Below are 20,604 nucleotides of genomic sequence, written 5' to 3' on the forward strand. Positions count from 1 at the left end.
ATAGCATATGTATCAATACAAAGTAGAGCAAAGTGCGGTATAAATAAAATCAAGTTAAATAATTGATTGGACATATGGTATTGAAGTATCAAGGTATTTAATAAAATAAGTAAGCATCCAATAGTTTAATTGTAACATATTCTATAATTTAATAACTGTTGTGACTACAACTAATTTTGGAAAAGAGTGCGAGTAAATTCGATATAATCCAAGGCTCCTGTGATTGGTCGCTCCGTTTTTGGATCGACGTAAGGTTTCATACGAGCAACACAGTAATCAGCCATCTCCTTGGTAAGATTCTAAGAATATATGAAATATTGTTAATATACACCAAATAAATTGATAATTGTATATTTGGAAATTCTATACTTACAGCATATAATTCTTCTTTCGTAACATATGGCCGATCTGCCGCAGTAATAGCACGGAAAGCATTTTCGATTTCTTCGGAACTTTGTACATTCTCGGTTTCCTTGCTAATCATAAACGCCATGTATTCTTGTAACGATACGTAACCATCTCTATTCGGATCAACGATATCTGCAAAATAAACAAAAAGATAGCATATTACACTGTTTCAATATACAAACAAGAACTTTTATGCTTTTCATTAATTATCTAATTTATCTGCATTTAATGATGTGATAAATATGAGTATAAAATATACCTAAAATGTTTTCGAATTCTGGATCAGGTTGGCCTTCTTCTACCATTGGTAAATCGTAACCAAGGGCCCTCAAACATGATTTGAATTCCTGGTGATTTAGACGACCGCTCTTGTCCTTGTCGAAGTGTTTGAACATCATCGAGAACTCTTTGAGTGCGTCTTCAGAAACACCAGATTGGTTACGTGCTTGTATTTGTTGTTCCAAGTTGTGTTGCATGCGCATTCCCAGTTGATCTAATTGATCCCATTGTTGTGCCAAGCCTACGGTACTATGTTCCGTGTAACGATTGTCCAAGATTAGATGTTCTTCCAAAATAGCTCCCAAGTCTTCGATCTTCTTTAGATCTTGACGACGTGCACGAACCTCTTGAGTCTTTCTCTTTGTTGCTTCCAATTGTTGTTCTAATGATCCTGATCCTTCCATCATAGACGTTCTTGTCTCCGCTAGCCATTGATGGAATGCATTAGCATGTTTAGCAAACTCTTTACGCAACTTGTCATTCTCTTCTTGCCGTTGAGCTTCTTTCGCAAGCTCCACGTCGCGTTCTTTAATTATCTTCTGTAAATTACGCCAGGTATCTTCTAATGCTTCCATTGTGAACCATGTGTACGGATTGGGGCCAACATTGAAGCTCTTGATTTGTCTGTCAAGGGCAGCTAAAGCTTCGAAGTCTGCTTCTGCCGAGGATAAACTCGCTTGGAATTGTGCATGTGCTTCTCTGAGGGCTCGAATTTCTTCGATACTGTTACATCGCACAGGGTCTGTTAAATCTTCTTCTGCGTTCTCAAACCACGAGTTGAAAGCAGAGGCTTTCTTAGCGAATGTCAAATACAATTCTTCAATTTGTCTGAACTGATCTTGCATTCTTAGCAAGCGTTGCTTTCTCGCGTCAGAATCGGCCAGGAGCTTCTGCCAGCGAGCAATAACATCCGCATGACGTTTTTGAATACTAGGCGTCTGATCATGACCAGAATCGACTAGCATTTCCTTCAAAGAAGTGATGTTCTGAATTCCTTCGTGTTCAAAGGCATGCAATCCGGCATCAAAGGTTTCCTGTTTAGTCAGCAGTGTCTGAACGGTAGACAAGTCTCGTCCGAATTCCTCTGAGCGTACGTGAGTTTCCTTGTCAGCGATCCAGGATTCAACTACATCTGCCTTCCACATAAACTGCAAATAAGCCGAATTATCATTAAGTCGTGTCTTCCTTCTAGCAGCAAGAGCACCAAGTTGTTCCAATTTGTTACGAAGTTGGGCACATCTTTGTCCTATAGCGTCCGCACGATGATTTCCAGCCTTGATCAAAGCTTCTCCTGCTTCGCAAATGTCTTTGCAACGTTCACCATGAGCTGCAAAGTCAGTTTCAAATGCGTCATGTTTTTTCAGTAAGCCCTGAACAGCAGCCATAGTGTCACCATAATCTTCGACCGATAGCAACTGTTGTTTTTCTGTGATCCAAGCTTCTTCCTCTTCTACTTTCGCTAAAAATTGTTGATAAGTTAGGGACTCGTCCAGTTTCTGTCCTCTATTGGCTGCTAGCTGTTTTAATTCAGCCCATGCTTGGTTGAGTAGCTTTAGACGTTGCTCAATTTCGGGCACTCCCAAATTAGAGACGTCCATCAATTTCTCCCCTGCTTCTTGAACAGCTTGTATAGCAGGCTCATGACTACCTAACTCTGCCTCCAGTCTCTTGTGTTTCTTCTTCAAGTTTTGTACGCCAGTGAGATCACGACCATAGTCGTCTGATCCAACTAGAAGCTTTTTCTCCTTGATCCAAGACTCTTCATCGGCGATGTCCCTGAAGAATTGATGCAAAGTGTTTGCTTCGTTCAACCTTGCCTGTCTATGAGCAGCGAGGTTACGAATTCTCTCATAACGCTCGTTTATACTCTGTCGTTTCTCTTGGATACCAGCTGCGTCAAATTGTCCACTTTCAATCAGCGAATCTGCTTGCGCATTCATGTCCTTGATCCTTTCTTCGTGTGCTTGAATGTCAGCCTCAACCAACTGGTGCTTTTTCATTAAATTTTGTACAGAAGCTAGATCTTTGCCAGCATCTTCGGACGTAAGCAAGCTTTCCACTTCGCCAAGCCAGAAATCTAGATCTTTAACAGCAGCAATATATGTACGCTGTTTATTGGCTTCTTTCAGCTTCATCGACTTCTCCGTAGTCTTCTGGGTAAGATACTCCCATTGATCGGCAATTGACGCTAGCCTCTTTTGGACAGCGTCCTCAGAACCAGCACATTGGTGTTTCTCGATTAAATTACCTCCCATAGCTAATACAGATTGAATTCTGTCCGCATTCGCTGCCAATTCAGCCTCAAATGCTTGGTGTTTCTGATGTTTTGATTGAATATTAGCTGGATCCTTGTAGTTCTCCTCAGTAGCGAGCTGCAGTTTCTCAGCAATCCAATTTTCCATTTCATCGGCATCTCGGGAGAATTGTTGTAGAGTTTGAGACTCTCCTAACTTGGAACGTTTCTCAATAAGAGCATCCTTCAAATGTTTCCAGCGGTCCAAAACTTGGCAACGTCTATCGTCAATTGGTTTTGCAGCATAATGTTCGGCAGCGATTAACTGATCAGCCAGAGTCTGCAATGTGGCAATCTTCTCTTCGTGAGCATTGATAGCTTTGTCAAAGTCCTCGTGTTTTTTAATGAGAGCCTCTACGTTGTCACTACTATCAACAGTGTCTGCACTGCTTAAGAAAGCTTCTCGGGCGCTCATCCAGTTCTCAGCTTGTTCGCAATCTCTGCAGAACAATTGTAGCTCCAAGTTTTGATCTAACTGCATACGTCGTTGAATCCAAGCTTTCTCTAGTTCTTGGCGTGCTTCAGCCATAGATTCGAGTTTTTCTTGAATCTCGACACTGGCATAGTGACTGGATTGTAAAAGCTGTTGACCGAAAAGTTCAAATGCCTGGAAAGTACCTGCTCTGGCGTCGATCTCCATGCGATGTTCCTATAACATAAACGAAATTAGGGTCACATAGATTCACGTATACTACTTTAACATCTTCGATATAAATTCACACGCATATTTTGCACGTATCTCAATCCACTCGACAATAGAGACTACGATAAGCGGAAAAGGCAGCGATTACACTATAAGAAGCGTTGATAGTACTCCATAAGTGTTAATAAGGCGGTGTCTTCATTACTAAAACATCGATTTGCCAATCTGTTCTTTTCTCATAAAACAGAGATTTAGAAACAACAGAAAAAATATACCAAAAGTGATTAATTATAAAGAACGTATTCAGAGATAAAGTCGCACAGTTTTGCTCCATGCTCTCTTAAACTTTTCAGTACCTCTGGAAGTATGCCGTATCGTGCGTCTATCTCTGCTCTGTGATTCTATAATTCATGAATGACTCGTGAACGACCGTGTAAGCATTGGACCATTTCAATATCAGTAACTTTTTAATTGATCAACTCACCTGGTGTCGTTCTAGGAGAGCTTCCGCACCGGTCACATCTGAAGCCAGCTCCTCTGACGCGACTAAACCCATCATCGAGTTGATCCAAGCCATCAGATCTCTGTAGTCACTAAGGAAACGTTGCAGATCATAAGAATCCAGCAACTTTTCCTTCCTACTATTAGCTTTTGCCGTCAATTGAGTCCATTCTTCGTTAATCTCTTTCTGCTTGGCATAGGTCTGTTCAGCAGTTTCAGGATGTGATTGCATCAAACGATTAGCCGTTTCATCCAGCTGTTTAATTTTATCTCCCAAGGCAGCCAAATCTCTTTCCAGACCCTCGTGCTTGCGCTGCAAAGCCTGAACGCTCCGTAAATCCTTTCCAAGATCGTCGTTGTTCAGTGCAGCATCCTTCTCTCGAATCCAGTCCTTGGTCTCATCGACGTCACGATGGAATCGTTGAACCTCGTGAGCGGAACCAAGTTGATTAGCACGTTCCGCAGTGAGAGTTTGCAAGCTGGTCCATTTTTCGTTCAGATCCTGTATCTGCGTTTGAATCTTCAGAGCAGCTTCTGTCTGCCCAAGACTCATTAACTGTACGGCAATCTCGTTCATTTCAGCTAACCGAACCTCATTGGCCTTCAAGTCTGCCTGGAAGTCATCGAATTTCTTCTGCATTACCTCTACCTGTTCTAGATCTTCGCCAACGTCCTGAACTTGAGCATGATTCTCTTTATCCTTAATCCAAGTGGCCAATTCTGCAGCTTCTCTGACAAGTACATAAGCCTTGGCTGTTTCATTGAGTTTATTTTGCCTTTCGCGCGCAAGTCTCAAAAGATCATCATACTGAGCTTCTATCTGAGCTTGCCTGGCAGCTATGGAACTTTGTTCTCTGGCAAGATTCTGTTGAGAAGCGCTTAATCCCGCTTCGGGCTCTACCCTCTTTACATAGGCAGCTGGAACAAAACCTTGACGATCATTTACTTCAACTTTCCACCAATCTTTGTTATTAGAATTCAACAGAGTCAAAGTGTCGCCCTTCTTCATGGAAACTTCTCTTGGTGACTTCTCTGTATAGTCATAGAGAGCCACCACACACTCTTTGCCAGTAATATCAATAGTAGGAGTTTCCTGTTGACGACAAGAAGCAGCCTGGTCTCTAAGAGCAGCTATAGTACTTGCAAATGCCTCCAGATCACTGACCAATGCCTCGTGTTTCTTTAAAAGAGCCTCAGAACTATCTTCGTCTTTTCCATAGTCAGCATTCATAACTATGGGTCGTTTTTCCTTCATCCAGGATTCAGCTTCATTAGCATCAGCAAAGTACTGATGTGCCTGAAGGGAGTCATCCAGGTCATTCTTACGTTGTCTGGCTTTCTCTTTCAGTTGTCCCCAATGCTCATCCAATGCAGCCAAACGTTGGCTAATTTCCTCTGCGGCGAAGTGGTTTTCTTGCAACATTGATGCACCTGCTTGACAAACAGCAGCTACACGTGGTTCGTGATTATTTATTTCTGCTAAAACAGCTTGATGCTTCTTCTGTAGATTTTGTACACCAATGAGATCGCGTCCACGGTTGGTGGACGCTGCAACTGGTTCTTTTTCGCGGATCCAAGCTTCTTCGTCTTCTATATCTCTGAATAGCTGTTGTACCTGCAGTGAGTCGAGAAGTCGTTGTTTACGAATGCTCATGGGCTGTTGAAGTGCAGCGTATCGAGCTTGTAGTTGTTCCTGCTTAGCCTTGATATTGTCTGCATCAAAATGTCCTGATTTCACAAATTGATCTGCAGCTTGGGCAATGCTATCGATTCTATCCGAATGGGATGTGACGTCGGCTTCCAAAAGAGCATGCTTCTTTTGAAGATTTTGCACACTGGTTAGATCTTTGCCATAATCTTCAGACATCAGTTGTCCTTCTACTTCTGACAGCCATAACTCAATATCCTCGACGGTACGATTAAATTGTTGTTGTTGGGAGGCTTCTTGCAGCTTAGCACCTTTCTTTTCACTGGCATGAGTAAGACTTTCCCATAGAGACATAATTTCATCGGTACGAGTGCGAATTCTATCACTGGCATAGTGACCACTCTCAATTAATTCTTGACCAGTAGCTACCATCTCTTCCATGCGAGTTCTGTTGGCGTTTAATTCTTGCTCAAAGTTCTGATGTTTCTGCACTTTCCCATTTAAGTTAGTGGGATCCAAGTAGCTATCATCAGTGGCAAATTTGAGCTTCTCGTTTACCCAACCCTTTGTTTCATCGCAGTCGCGTTCAAATTGCTGTAGTTTGTATGCATCCTCTAAACGGCGTCTTCTTTGAGCCGATTTTTCAAGAAGAATGGCACGTCTTTCTAACAGAAGTTGACGTCTTTGTGCCACATCGTCAGCTGCATAATGTTCCCCTTCTATCAACTTGCCGGCAAAGTCGTCCAATATCTTGACCTTTTCCTCCTGAGCTGCCAAAGACTTGTCGAAATCTTCGTGCTTCTTAATAAGAGCTTCTACGCTGTCAAGGGAATCACCCAGGTCTTCGTTCGCTAAAAATGCTTCCTGCTTAGCCATCCATGCATCCGCTTGTTCCGTATCACGGTAGAATAGCTGCAAGTCCATGCATTGTTCGTACAAAATTTTTCGCTTTTCCCAAAGACTCAAAAGTGACTGCTTATCTTCGGCGAGAGAATTCAATTTTCTGGTTACTTCTTCCGCAGCATAATGTTTTTTTTCCAGTAGTTTGTTGCCAGCCAAAGTAGTCGCATCGAAGCTGTCGGCTCTAGCATCAATTTCTCCCTTGTGCTCCTGATGTCTTTCAACAAGAGCTTCTGCACCAGCAACGTCTTTAGCTAGTTCGTCTGCCGATATAATCGCGCGCATGTCGTTCATCCAAGAAACCAAGTCTCTATAATCAGCCAAAAATCTATGCAAATAGTACGATTCATCGAGCTTCAGACGGCGTTCTTTTGCTTTTGCCGTTAAGCTCTCCCACGACTGCAAGATCTCTGCGCGTTTAGCTTGAATCTGTTTAGAATGATCTGCTTGATGAATGGCTGCAAGACGATCTGCCTCTGCTCCCAATGTATAAACTTTATCCTCTAAAGCTGCCAAATCACGTTCTATGCCCTCATGCTTTCTTTGTAAGGTTTGTACGCTTGCAAGGTCGCGTCCAAAATCATCTGAAGATAGAACAACATCCTTTTCTGCGATCCAAGCCATTGTTTCATCGGCATCTCGGTTAAATCTTTGAATTTCGTGTGCACCAAAAAGTTTCTCTTGTCTCAAAACAGCAAGCTGCTTCAATCTTTGCCAGGATTCGTTGAGTTCCTCCTTCCTACGTAGGATAGTATCACGTTCAGGATGCCCATCCAGAAGAAGTTTATCTGCCAGTTCGTTTACTTCTGTTACTCTGTATTCTTGGCTAGCCATATCCTTTTGGAATTCGTCAAATTTCCTTTGAAGTACTTCAACGTGTTCCAAGTCGTGACCAAATTCGTCCGTTGTTACAAATGCTTCCTTGTCATGAATCCAGAACATTACTTCGTCACAGTGTCGAATAAATTGTACAAGTACCAGGGCTTGTTGTAATTTAAGACCCTTGTCTGCCAATCTAGAGAGCAGCAACACCCATAACTGGTGAAGATCCACTGCAAGATAAATTTGATTGTTAATTTCAAGCTATAAAATAATAACATAAACTCAATATCAACGGAAACTTACTTAATCTCTTACTAATAACATCGCTTGCAAAATGGTGTTGAGCTATCATCTCTGATCCAGTATTATCTAATGACACTATAGCATTAGAATGAGCTGCAACTTCCGCTTCGAAAGCTTGATGTTTCTGTATCTTTGCCTGAAGGTTGGTAGGATCTTTGTAGCTTTCATCCGAAGCAGCTTGCAATTTTTCAAAAATCCATCCTTCGAGTTCGTCCGCATCTCGCTTAAAATACTAGAAACGAACGAGTATCGTTACCAACGTGAATAATAAAAATTGAACAGAAATAGAACAACAATCAAAAATATACTTGAAAGCGACGGGAGTCCTCAAGTTTATCTCTCTTGTTCCTAGCTTCTGCCTTGAAATTCGCATATCGACTGAGAACTTGCTCTCTCCGTTCTTGAATGTCCTCAGGATTTTCCAAGATTTTCACTTCCTTTGGCGTAATCTGATCCATTTCGAACAATGCTTTTCGTTTGACGTTCTGTAGACAATTCTCTACCGTCCAAAATGGCTACAGGGTGTGGTAAGGTTGACTGATACAGTGAAATCAATAATTAAAGCTTTAACAACGCGTTCGTCTTTTGACATCGATTCACAATTACGAGCATGGACAATCGTTTGCATAATACACAATGTAAAAACAATATAAAAGTGATACGTACCTCGCACAATCCTTCCAAATGCAATATACCGCTGACAAGTGACGTTCTCCAAGGTTCGATATTAACTGGAATCATCTACGTGTGTAACGAGCAGTGAAATACTTTCTCTTAAAGCTACGTCACCGATTGGTCGACCAATAATACGTGGAACCAATGAAAGCTTCTCTTTAGGTACGTATCTTATCAATTACCAGCAATCACCTTTATATATAACTATTACGTCACTGAAGCGTAATCATTCTAACAAGCAGTTTTTAAACACCAATAAGAAAGTCACAATTTGACAGTTTAATTGTATCTTATCTCGTCTTTACTTCGATGATAAATTGATTTTAAGAAGCTTACTTGTTTCATTATTTATTCTATGATTGTATTTAATTTTATTTCAAAAGTAAAAATTTGATTCGATTTTAAATATAATGATATGTATAATTGATCTTTCTTTTCTAGGAAGAAGGGTATAAAAAACATCAAAATTATGATACAGTAATCTTTTATTAAATTTCACCTACAAACAACGAATCACAGAACGTTACATTACAGTTCCTTACGTCAATCCATCGTGTCTTCGTATTATTTTACAGGTAAATAATTATAGATTTATCCCTATTACAGTAAAGTCTTATTTGTTAAAATATCTTGTAGCGTAGTCAATCGTTATGTATATGTAAATTTAATTTACCTAAAAATAGGATTTTTTTTGTTGCAATGTCCATTCATTGTTTATAAGTGGATGTTATGTATAGAAGTGGTACTATTTATAGGTACTTGCTTTTTTGTCCATTGTACTCTGATGTATTTCATTTCATTCTCTCTCTCTCTTTCTCTCTTTCACTCTCTTTCTCTCTCTCTCTCTCACTCCCTCTCTTTCATTATATTCATCTTATCTTTTTTTATTGTATTTTTTAAGTATATTTTTCATCTGATACGTGTATGCAAAGTGCGATATGAAAAAAGTCTTCGTGTACCAAAAACGCTTCTCAATTTTTTTTATCTTTTTTTTCATTACTATTATTATCATTATTATTATGTTTCTCTTGACAAAAGTTACAAAACTCTATGCTGACAAAGGGGGGATGATATACAGGGTTAAAGGTTTTCTTTAAGTACCCGGACAAAGTCGATTGTATTACAAATACAAATTGCTAGAATTTTTTTCTTTAATATGTTTTCTTTGTTAGAAGGCAACACGTCTTTGTTAATTACAAGAAGGCAATTCGCTTTGTATCATCTGGTATGTCTGGCGTCCCAAGACATTTCTTCTTGATTCGAATAAACCGCGCGTATTAATTCTTTTTATGTTCATTGTTCTTTTTCCATCGTTTCCTTTTTTAAGTGGTAAAAAAATGCAAGGGACCGTTTACAGGCATTATTGGCAGCACTTGATCGTTTTTTATCTATTATTTACTGTATTACCGTTTTCTTCTCTGAATTGTTTGGAGATGATCGTCAAGAAGAACAACTTGCAGCGAGAGGTAACACCTTAGAGGTATGTCGCGTTCGTATCTCTCGTGTTCTACCTGTCTCTCCTGTTTCTCGTTTTCTTTTGTTTCTTTTCATTTATCCACGATTACGAAGATTAACCAGCGTAATGTTCTTCTAAGTATGCTCTCAACGAATTTTTATGTACAAAACTTATTTCTATAGGATACGCTTGCACTCGCACGTCACGTCCGTATTCAGGGGCGGGCTGCTGCTCAATAAATTAATTTTCTCTCTAACTTATCATCATGTTTCGAACGCTCTGCCCCGTATATCAAGAAGGCTATTATACTCTAAACGTTTAGAAAAGTACGATATCTCTGATTCTAGCTGAGCATGAAAATCACGCGGATGTGCGTTTTTTTTCCTCGCGGGCCACGTAATCGAATCGCTGATCGTGCAAATTGATTCATTATCGTTTGATCCTAATGTGGAGAACTTATAAAAAAACATGCAACACAAAAGAGAAACGATAATGCTTCCATAGTGATTGCTTTTTATATGTGTATATATATATATATATATATATATATATATATATATATATGCATATATATATACATATGTACACATATAAGATATATAAGACACGAATAGAGACATCGTACGGATAGACGGTTATTTAAACTTCCTTCTACGCAGACGTGACAGAAGAATCTCATAGACACATTAACTCGCTCCATTTACTACATAACATACAATATATATTCATATAATATATATATAATATTCAATAATATATATACTAAAGGTGTATTTTTATATATACAGAGATATATGTCTGTTTCAATAATTTTTTTATGAATTAATAACACTAGCTTGCTAAATAACATTCTTGGACCTCGTGTGTATAGCCAGCACCTTACATTGTTGAACCCTCAGCTCAAATAGAAGAGTCGCCCTTTTTTGCTTATATTTAAAAAAATATAGTGTGTGTACAGTGTGTGTCTGTGTAGACGTGTAGTGTACAGGTGTGTGTTTGTATATATGTGTACCTCTCCCTGAGCTCGCTCCGTAAAACTTTTTCAACATCTTTATCATTTCTGCACTCGTATTTTTCTCCTTTCTGAATCTTTTCACAGCCCTCATTTCGTTTCGTTTTTTTTTTTTTCTCTTTAAACTCTCCACGTTCGCGTGCGTGCACTTTATATAAGTTCTACTTCCCCTTTGCTTCCTTATGGTTCCCTTCGTCGACACGTATGTAACAATTTCTGCTTCTTTTTCTCGTTCTAGGTAACATATATAATCGTCTAATATACAATAAATAATTTATCGCGCTCTTGAATGTACAACTGTTCGCCTATATCCCGTTTACACGTTAAGTAATAGATTCATCTTATTTTTCCCGTTCTTCGTTTACTCTCGATTAAAATACATTTAATAACATTTGTGCCGTAGCATCTTTAAGAACTAAATTTTGTACAAATTTGAACGAGCTCAACGTATACATATATATGTATAATATACATTTATATATATTAGACGTTGTAAAGCTTAATACGATTACTATCGACGTACACCGTCAAAGAGTAACAAAAAAAGAAAGACCAAAGGAGGACGAAATTTACGATATACATATAATTGTATACGTATACCGTGGCAGCTGTCGCGTCGACAAAAACAAAACGTTCATCCTCTTGCGGGTAGCGTTGTTGCGCATGCGCATCCGCTATTCGCGAGTTAATATACATATCTTTATAGGTATATACTTATAATACAAGGAACAAACGAAGTCAGAGAGAGGGCATGCTTTAGATCGTCTGAGGGTTGTGCCAAGTGGGCACATTGTGGCAGGAAGAGCTGCTCGACGATGATAATGACAACGATAAGTTCTCGCGTAAGATCGCGGCACGAATACACGAATCACTCTTTTCCCGTACAGCTCGTCTCTCGTGCTGCTGTTCCCTCGAAGGACGAACCCTGTCTCACGCGCCGGTACAGTCAATTTCTATAATATCTTTCGGTACGTCCACAAACTGATAGACCAGCCTTTGTCCGTCAACTTTCGCCAGGATACCGCGCTGATAATAATAACGCAGGGCTCTGCCCATGGTTTCATAGTTCATGTCCGGTTTATTCTTGTGTAAACCCCATAGACGAGAAACCGCCTTGCTGTCCACCAGTTTGAAGACACCTCGTTCGCGATTCGTCCATTTGATGTATCGGGGGCAGTACTCTCGGTCCTGTAGCAATTTCAATAAAAATTCCCATAGATACGTCGTCGAACCTTCGCGAGATTTCCTTTTCACCGCGGCGCCATCCCCTTGACGCGGCTTTTTTAGTTTGTTCTTTTTCGACCGTGGGGGGAAACCTAATTCCAGCAGGTACAGGTCATCGGAAACTGAGCTGGTTGCTGCTTGAATCACGCTCGTTGGAACTCCACCGGGTCCCCGTGGTGGGCTAGGAGTGCAGGGGGTGGCAAATTGGGCTCCACTGGCGTACATCGAATTTACGTAACTGCTATAGCTCTCAGACACTGTAAACAGAAGAAAAAAATATCATTAAATACAGACTTATCGATCGTCTCTTGATATAAATTAGTAACGATATTTTAATTGACTAATATTTTCATATAAATAATTAAACTGAAAGTTAACTGCGCAGTATAATATGTATCATATGTGTTTATTATTTATAATTATAAATGTGGTCGTCATTCACGTTTGCGCAATTTCCGTCAGATGGCACCAGCATAGCTGTTGCCATTAGAAGGCAATGTAGGTTGCCATCGAATTAATCACAAATTGAATTCGGCCATTACACTTTTTGCTTGTGAAAGAAAGGATCGATCCATTTGTACGTAAAAAAATGGAATTTTATGCGACAGCTAATACTTTTTTAACATGCTCATCAGATACGCGTCACAGCATGGGCATATTATGGAATAAGTGGATTTTAATCACGCTTGATCCATTTTTTTTTTAACTCGATCAACTATTCATTTTACGAACATAAAAGTGCATTTTTATGTTTTCCATTCAAAAAATTGCAAATATTTATTGAAAATTTGGTGTTTTTAAATGTCCAATTCATAAACTTATTCTCGCAGTAACTTTAAAAAATACAATTCTATTCGTAGTTCGAATATAGTTCGGATTTATGACTCATCAGACAGTAGTAGTTGCTCGTTTTCGTAGGCCACGAATTCCATTACATATTCGATTTGGTTGTTTGTTCTATTCCACTGATCATAGACAGCCCTATTCCACTGATCATAGGCAGCCCTATTCCACTGATCACGGTCTAACGTGTTTAAAATCTTCACTAGCAGTCGATTCGTTGCGCGGCATCAATATTTTCGCAATGCGCCTCAAGTATACATCGTACTTAACCGTGCAATGAACTATTAATAGCTGTCCACGGAGCATCGTTGTCGGTGCTTTGCCGTTTCTGTCACCGGATGATTGATGCTTCGGGATGAGCTCTCTCGCGGCTTCGTCTCGATAACCTTTTTTCTCTCAGGCGGTCACGATCGATCTCGATTCCGTGACTCGTAGCGCAGGAAACGTGCATACGCGCGACCCGTCAAATCGGATACGCGATCTGCGGACGCTGGAAACATCGTTTACGCGCCCCGTTGTGGGGAGGTTAGTTACAGCTCTCGGTTGTACATAGTCGTGGGCGTAACGGCGACTAACTCGATGCACTTTTTCAAACTAACTCCCCGCGAACAGTTCTATTAATGAATGGATCGATGACATCGACCATGTAACTACGATGCTAGGAAAAAAGCAAAATATGGAAATGAGTTGTAAAGCTATCTCTAATCGTAGGATTTGAATTTCATAAACGACTATTTGTATCGGATAGTTTATCCGAATTTACTTCGATTTGCACGACGCCACCGTTGTCGTTGTTAAAATAAGTAAAGTATATAGATTCTGACAGAAACTCGTATGGCGAAACGATTCCGTGGCCTCTGCAAAAACGTGGAACTTCAGAGATGCCTCGAAATAGAAAGTATCCTTACGCCACTGGTCGTGTGGCTAGTGCCATGTGTGAGCGAAGAGAAGGAGAAGAGGTGGTGGTCGAGTAAAGAGAGGGTTAAGCGGAGCCAAATGGAGAGAGAGAGAGAGAGAGAGAGAGAGAGAGAGAGAGAGAAGGAAGGTAAGAGGGAGAGTGAGATACGAGAAAGAGAACGAAGATCGAAAGGGTAGGGGAACTCTGGCTGCAGTATGATAGAGGACTGACCCGAGCCAAGGTTGCACGGGTGACGCCATCAAGCTACTAGTGCATAATAGCGCCGCTCGTTCTGAGGCCGCCGCGACTGCGCTAAAATCGGAACTCGTTCTCTGCGTACCCTCCGCCGCCGCTCTCTGTGCCTCTTTCTCGCGTTCTATACGTCGTTCCCCGTAGTTCCGCGGAGGCGCGCCACGCGGTTGAACGATTCCTCTTCTCTATTCGAAGAGAGAAGCGTTTTCTGCTTCCGAGCCGGTGCCAAAGAGGGAAGGTTAAAGAAAAAGGGAAAGAGAGAAAACGAAGCGAGCAAGGCAGACAAAAAGATGGGGAGGCAGGGAACCAAATTCTCGAGCTGCCTCTAAAAATAAAGAGAACGCCCCGTTGTTCTCAGGATCCGTGTACATAGGTTATACAAGAGAAAAAGAGGTAGCAGAGAGGACAAAGAACGAGAATAGGAGGAAAAAGAGAAATACAAAGTAGGAAGAAGGAAGGAAGGGAGGGAGCGAAAACAGACAGAGATAGAATGAAGATCAAGAGTAAAAGAGCGGCCGAGAACAGCTGGAGTGGATCGTGTTTACGCGCCGTATGACTGGCTAGATGAGTCAATCGTAGACCCGTTGTCTAGGAGTCGCGTGGTGGGGGAGCTACTACTTCACTGACCTATACCACGGACGTCGTATAGCGAAGGGAGAGACCGCTAGAGAGACGATGCATCGCGTATATACATGAATGTTTCGTGACGCATAGAACACACCGTCGCTGCCGTCTTACTCTTTCAAACAAGAGTCAGAGTTCCAGCGTGAGATACAGTTTAACCATCATCTATTGACACTCGAACGTTTGCGTAATAGAAAAGCTCGCGCTGCTTGGAAAAGGCTGTTACACGTCAGGTCGAACTGTAATTCTTCGCCTTCTGTCTTACAGCTATTTCAGTTTCATTCTTTCGCGTTCTCGAAGCAACTTAAGCAGGGAAAAAGAGGAATTAAAGGGGAAAATCTGAGAAGGAAAGAAGACGGACGAACAAGTGGCTTCCGCTCCGATGATAATGTTTTCGTCGACCACGTAGTCGATCGTTTCTTTCTGACAGCGTTGGCAGGAAGTTTAGACGAAACAGCCGGTAACGAGTCGATAGTTAAAAATACGTATAAAAGAAAGAGAGAGAGAGAGAGAGGAGTGGGGGGAGAGAGAGGTTAGGAAGGAGGATCGAAGTGATCCACAGAGTCGTGGCTCTCATGTATTTTGCGAGAATTTCGCGTTAGCCTTGCGGCCGGAAGTACAAGTATAGCAAGAAGGGAGGGATATAGGGAGAGCGCGAGAGAAAAAAACGGGGAAGCGGGAGGAGATGATCTCGAGCGCCTCTGGTGGGGATATTCAGGAACGTACGAATCGGTAGTGGTAGTGGCAAGATGGGGTAAAGAGACGTGTAAACCGAAAGTGAAGACAACGCAAGAGGAATCTCTGCGTCTCTATACGAAGAACGGATTCTCACGTACACTGTCGTAACTCGAATAATTACTCGAAAAATAAATTCCACGCGAATGCATAGGCATAGGTAGACATACGTAGACGTAGACACGCACACAGAACAGAGAAACGTTAAAACGGATGATAGGTGATTACGACGAACGACTATGAACAGATGCAACCGGTAGAGACGATAGTCAGACGATCAATTTCAAGTATTGCGCTGTTTATATCGATATCCCTTCGTTTATCAATCGTGGGAGTCGAGGCGTCGGAGGTTTGCGCGAATTTGATTCTTTTTCCAAGGCAATGAAAATATACAAGTTGTAAGCAGCTGATATACGGTGTACGGGCGAGCGAGAAAAAGAAGAGTCGAGAAAAGCGACAGCAGATATTTACATACATCGGGGACGTATCTATGTATGTGACGTTAATAGCCGTGAACCCGTCATTTAGCGAGACGTCGCTGTATACACATACCGATACTCGCATTATCGGCAATTCATATAGCTAACTAATTGAAGACTCAGATACGCGCCAGAGTTATCGTACGATTTCCTTCGGACCAGTTACTGTACCAATAAACGCACCGTTATTTCTTCCCCAGATAGTGGTTATCTCCTCGGCGATATTGTTTCCAACTGCGATCGAAGAATATAATGGAAGAAAAAAAGAACGATAAGGACACGATCGACGATGTTGATAATATCGATCGACGCGTATGGTATTTAATCGACGATAAACAATGATCGGCAAACGCTCTTATCCTCATTCTCCGCTGATTTCCGTCTGATGGCGACTCGCGCGAGAAGAATCATCCTAGCTCGTTATTACGACCCGAAAACATAAATTTCGATTATCCGTGTGTGTGTGTGTGTGTGTGTGTGTGTGTGCGCGCGCGCGCGCGCGCGCGCGCGCGCGTGTGTATGTATGAGCGCGCGCGCGTGCGTGCGTGTGTAGGAAAGAAGTTGCTCACACGGACGACGAAAGAAACACGTCGTGGAGGATGTGACTGTAAAGCGAGTTCTCACGTACCAGGACTTCGAGGCGGAATTCCGCGTGCACCTAAGTGCACGAATGACCCTCAACCCGTCGAGGAGCGCAGCGGCAGCGGAAGAAGGATGGTGTGACACGGTGTGAAGAAGAAAAGACACCGAAACTGTTCGTACAGCATAAACAAAGCGGTCGTGGATACCAATATTTGTTTATGTGTGCATATGCACATACACGCACACAGTGGTGCATGCGCGTCCGATACACAAAGACGAGATATAGGTTCAGGAACGATGTGTCTATAGCGGTATATAGGAGAATGCATATGCGCGCGTATCGAAGAATACGCCGAGAAAGAGAGAGAGATAGGGAGGAAGGAAGGTGAAGAAAAAGAGGATAGGATAAAGATGAGACTGGACACACGTAGAGTGTTGGTGGAGCATGGTAGCGACAGCGAAAGAAACAGAGAGAGAGAGAGAGTGAGAGAGAGAGAAAGAGAGACAGAGAGAGAGAGAGAGAGAGAGAGAGGCAACAGCAGCAGTTCAGCGGGTGGTGGAGAAGCGGGTAGGAGGAGGAAGAAGACGAAGAGACGGAGGAGCGAGAGGTGGATGAGGAGGATGAGGTCGAGAGAAGGGGAGAGTTGACCTTCAGCTGCGCCGGGAAAGTCAGGCAGTCACTGACCGACAGACTAACTTAACTACTCTATCCTTCTCCTCCTTCTCTCTTCTCCACCACCATTCGCGACTGGCTAGTCCGATGCACCGTGTGCTGTACACATCCACCGTGTCTCCTTTCTCGTTCTATCTCTGTTTCGCCCACGGATGGATTCGAGCCTCGCTCTTCCTTTCAACGTCCTTTCTTTTCCTCTTTGCTCGTTCCGTCTCTGTTTCTCACGTTCCTTCTGCATCTCTCTACTACCGCGTGTCTCGACGTCGAGCCCGTTCTCCTCTCTTCTCTGCTCCCATTCCCTTTTTCTCTGTCTCTCGTTAGACCCAGACCCCCATCCCGGCCTATTATGTTACCCTACTGCCTCGGGATACTATCTTTAACCCCGAAACCCGTTCAAATTGCGAGCCGCTTTGCGCGCACGTGTATGAGCGCGCCACTCTCCGTACGACGTTCGTCGTCGCTCTCTCCCGGAAAGCACCCGGAAAGGGAGAAAGGGTGCGCACATCCCACGGAGAAGAATAGAAAACGCTGCTCCATGTCGCATGGGAAATCGAAACGCGAAGCGCGAATCGGAATTCGGTTTGCAAACTCTCTTCGAGAGACGTGTCTACGCGTACACGCGTACATCTAAAAACGCGCACACGTGTACGCCAGGTATACGTAGACACGTACGTAGGAGAGAGGAGGACGAAAGGAGGAGGACGGTGCGAAGCGAGAGAAAGAACTCGGTGGCTGGGGTCCGAAAAGCTTCGCTTTCGTCGGGATCCGAGCCGAAGGACGTCGAGGTAAAAGTCTGCTCTTTGATCTTTCCACGCAAGAGGCAACGACGCGTCGAAAAATGCCCGTTCCCGCGCGTTCTCGCGCGCGATTGCAATAGACACCGTGGGCGGAACGCATTATTTCTCGGCCGTTTCTGTATTCCTCGAAGCGGCGACGCCCAAGTGGGGGAATACCACAACGCTTCTGGCCTGTCCGAAGCTTAACGAAAAGAACGAGATTTACGTCCGCAGAGTTCTCCGTCGCTTTTTCTACGCATCCACCTTGGCTGCCTATAAAACGTACGTCAAACGTGTGGGCCTCGCGATCCTCCGCCGATCCTACTTCCCCTCCACCGCTTGCAAAACCACTCTTCCCTCTCCTCTTCTTGCCTCACCACCCCCTCCAGCCCCGTCTCACGAAACGGAAATACTTGGGAAAAATAGCAACCGAGAAGTTACGCTGAACGTGTTGCGGATACGCGTTTCCACTACGTGTGTAACACGGAGGATGGAGAGAATGTATTTTTGAAAACATCCACCAGGAGAGAACGCGTTCGGGATTTATTTCGACGACAAGCTAACACGCTGCCGTGGCCGATTAATAAAATGCCGATAAATTTCTTAACGAGCGCGGAGCAAATCCGTTCGATACGGAATATAGGAGGAAAACAGCCGCGTCTTTATATACATCGAGGTGGATATTTCTTCGGATCGAAGTATCGCGAGCGTGCATCGTTTGCAGGATACGTTTCTTCGCGAGTTCGTCGATCGTTCGATGGGATTCTTATTACTAGTTTCCTGCTGCACGTATCGCGGTAGGTAGCTCTTTGTAGCTGGCTCGTTGGTATCCGGAAGTCTCGATACTACGACGTCCGACGACCAACACGGTGCACCTATGTTCCTCGCAGCCCATTATTCTGCTTATAGGTGGACGTATACGTGTCTGTGCATGCTGCTTCGAACGTACGTATAGCTGCAGCTTCGAAAGTATCACGCGTACCTACACCACTATATAGTTTCTATTTCAAAGATGCACGATGATACGTATACATCGTTACGCGATGCTGGTCGCTCGAGATTTCTGGAAACTAAAAGACCAGCGGTTTAGCCATGCATATAGGCTGCATTATAAATGCACAGGGCGTGCAGACGCGCGTTTGCATCTCCAGACTGGTCTAGCGCGCGTACTTAGCTACTTGGTAGTCATTAACTCTGTCGTCGGCAGACGTCGTTCGACAGAACATCGGGGGAATAAAAAAGCAGTGCATCGTTTCATCGTTAGACCTTGAATAAACACCATGAGTCGTTCATCTCCTTTACGAACTTTTCTCTTTTCATATTCCAAGTTTCTAACTTCTTGGAAACCAAGATTGTTCGTCCAAAACTATACTAATAGAATTAAGCGAATGCGTGGTACTATCAAGGAATGGAAATTAAGACGAAACGAAGATGAAACGAGAGTGAAGTAGAGGGGAACTCGCAGTCGAAGAATTACGTCGCGTTAATTCCGGAACAACAGTGCCCGGTTTTAGATGGTCATCCCGATACTTTCGGGACATCCAATCGAGAAACACATGGATTCGCGAGCGAAAGAGGCGTCTATATTCCCGGACCAATCCAACGCGCGTACTGCCTACGTCGCACGCATTCTTTTCGTTCGCCAGCGGACAGAGGTCAAGACGACGACGGCCGAATGGGAAGAATGCGTGACTCCTCTTCCGTCGTCGCGGACACGACGTGTGCGAGGTCAGTGACCATCGGCGCGCACTCTCGGTGGGCGCAACTTCTTGCAAGCGGACGAGGAAAGAGGGAGAGAGAGAGAGAGAGAATGCGCGCCTCCTCGAAGAGAACCAACGGGAACGGCAGACACACGACCAACAGGGACAAGTCAGAGGGAGAGCGAGACAGGCAGAAGGAGAAAGGGAAAGAGAAGTTTCGCGGTGCAAAATACCCACGAGGATATTTAATAGTCGGCTGATACCGAATTTAGAGGCGGGACGAAGGTAATACCGCTGTCTTCTAGACCGGCAAAAGTGTCGGTTCGTATAAATTCCGACTGGAGACAGAGAGCAGAGCAGCAGCAGCAGCAACGGCAGCAGCAACGGCAGCAGCAACGGCCAAGGAAACTGGAACTTCGACCCTTTGATTTCGTGCCTCTTAATTGAGATCCGAGCGTAACGAGCCATCGCGACCCGTTCCTCCGGCTTGATTTATTTTCGGCTCTGTACACATATATTTTCGCGTAGCTATGGCGTTGGTTCCTCGAGTCTTTCCTCGACGCCGAGCACCGAGCTTGAAAGAAGGGATCTCGAGTAGTTTATTCCGGGGAGAAATCGTTGAAAGAATCGGGATTCGGAGCAAAATTCTCGTACGCATTACGCAAGGAATTATCTGATAACGAGGTCGACGTCGTTGACGCGTTCGTACCAGCGTGCTAGCAGGATCGACGTCGCAGACATAGTGGTGCACCGTTGAAAATCAGACGGTGTTATCGCGTGACGGATAACCCAGGATAAAATTGCCAAAATTGTGCTTTTCCCCTTCCCCTGTTATCGTTAAACGAGATTTGATAAAACGATCGCGCAAGATGATTTGG

The 20,604-nt window shown here is 43.2% G+C and overlaps 2 protein-coding genes and 1 long non-coding RNA gene across 9 annotated transcripts in view; 1 reads left to right on the forward strand and 2 right to left on the reverse strand.

Moving 5' to 3' along the window:
* Window positions 1-80: 80 nt before the first annotated feature.
* LOC126865261 (spectrin alpha chain) lies at window positions 81-8,599 on the reverse strand. Of its 2 annotated transcripts, none has more exons than XM_050617601.1 (7): window positions 8,464-8,599; window positions 8,106-8,334; window positions 7,798-8,029; window positions 4,108-7,724; window positions 668-3,629; window positions 374-540; window positions 81-299 (listed from the first exon to the last, which is right to left on the reverse strand). In XM_050617601.1, the coding sequence occupies exons 2-7, from the start codon at window positions 8,253-8,255 to the stop codon at window positions 171-173; spliced, it is 7,257 nt and encodes a 2,418-aa protein (XP_050473558.1). In that variant the 5' UTR covers window positions 8,256-8,334; window positions 8,464-8,599; the 3' UTR covers window positions 81-170. The 2 variants fall into 2 exon arrangements, with proteins under 2 accessions (XP_050473558.1, XP_050473557.1); XM_050617600.1 differs by having other exon boundaries at window positions 8,106-8,312; window positions 8,464-8,592.
* Window positions 8,600-8,649: 50 nt separating this feature from the next.
* LOC126865296 (uncharacterized) lies at window positions 8,650-9,424 on the forward strand. Its single transcript, XR_007689476.1, has 2 exons — window positions 8,650-8,833; window positions 8,914-9,424. It is a non-coding gene; the product is annotated as an uncharacterized LOC126865296 (long non-coding RNA).
* Window positions 8,940-20,604, reverse strand: part of LOC126865274 (ecdysone-induced protein 74EF) — a 144,953-nt gene continuing 133,288 nt past the window's right edge. For all 6 annotated transcript variants that reach the window (XM_050617651.1, XM_050617655.1, XM_050617653.1 and 3 more), the window contains one exon: window positions 8,940-12,421. In XM_050617651.1, the coding sequence (XP_050473608.1) occupies window positions 11,871-12,421 (551 nt within the window). In that variant the 3' untranslated portion in view covers window positions 8,940-11,870. The remainder of the gene's footprint in view (window positions 12,422-20,604) is intronic.

Source organism: Bombus huntii, chromosome 4 (assembly GCF_024542735.1).
Source record: "Bombus huntii isolate Logan2020A chromosome 4, iyBomHunt1.1, whole genome shotgun sequence".
Classification (NCBI taxonomy): domain Eukaryota; kingdom Metazoa; phylum Arthropoda; class Insecta; order Hymenoptera; family Apidae; genus Bombus; species Bombus huntii.

Coding starts and splice junctions, on each gene's coding strand:
- LOC126865261 (XM_050617600.1), bottom strand. CDS start 8,538: ATGATTCCAGTTAATATCGAACCTTGGAGAACGTCACTTGTCAGCGGT. Junction 8,313..8,463: donor ATTTGGAAGGATTGTGCGAG/GTACGTATCACT, acceptor CACACCCTGTAG/CCATTTTGGACGGTAGAGAA. Junction 7,725..7,797: donor TGTTATTAGTAAGAGATTAA/GTAAGTTTCCGT, acceptor TTTATCTTGCAG/TGGATCTTCACCAGTTATGG.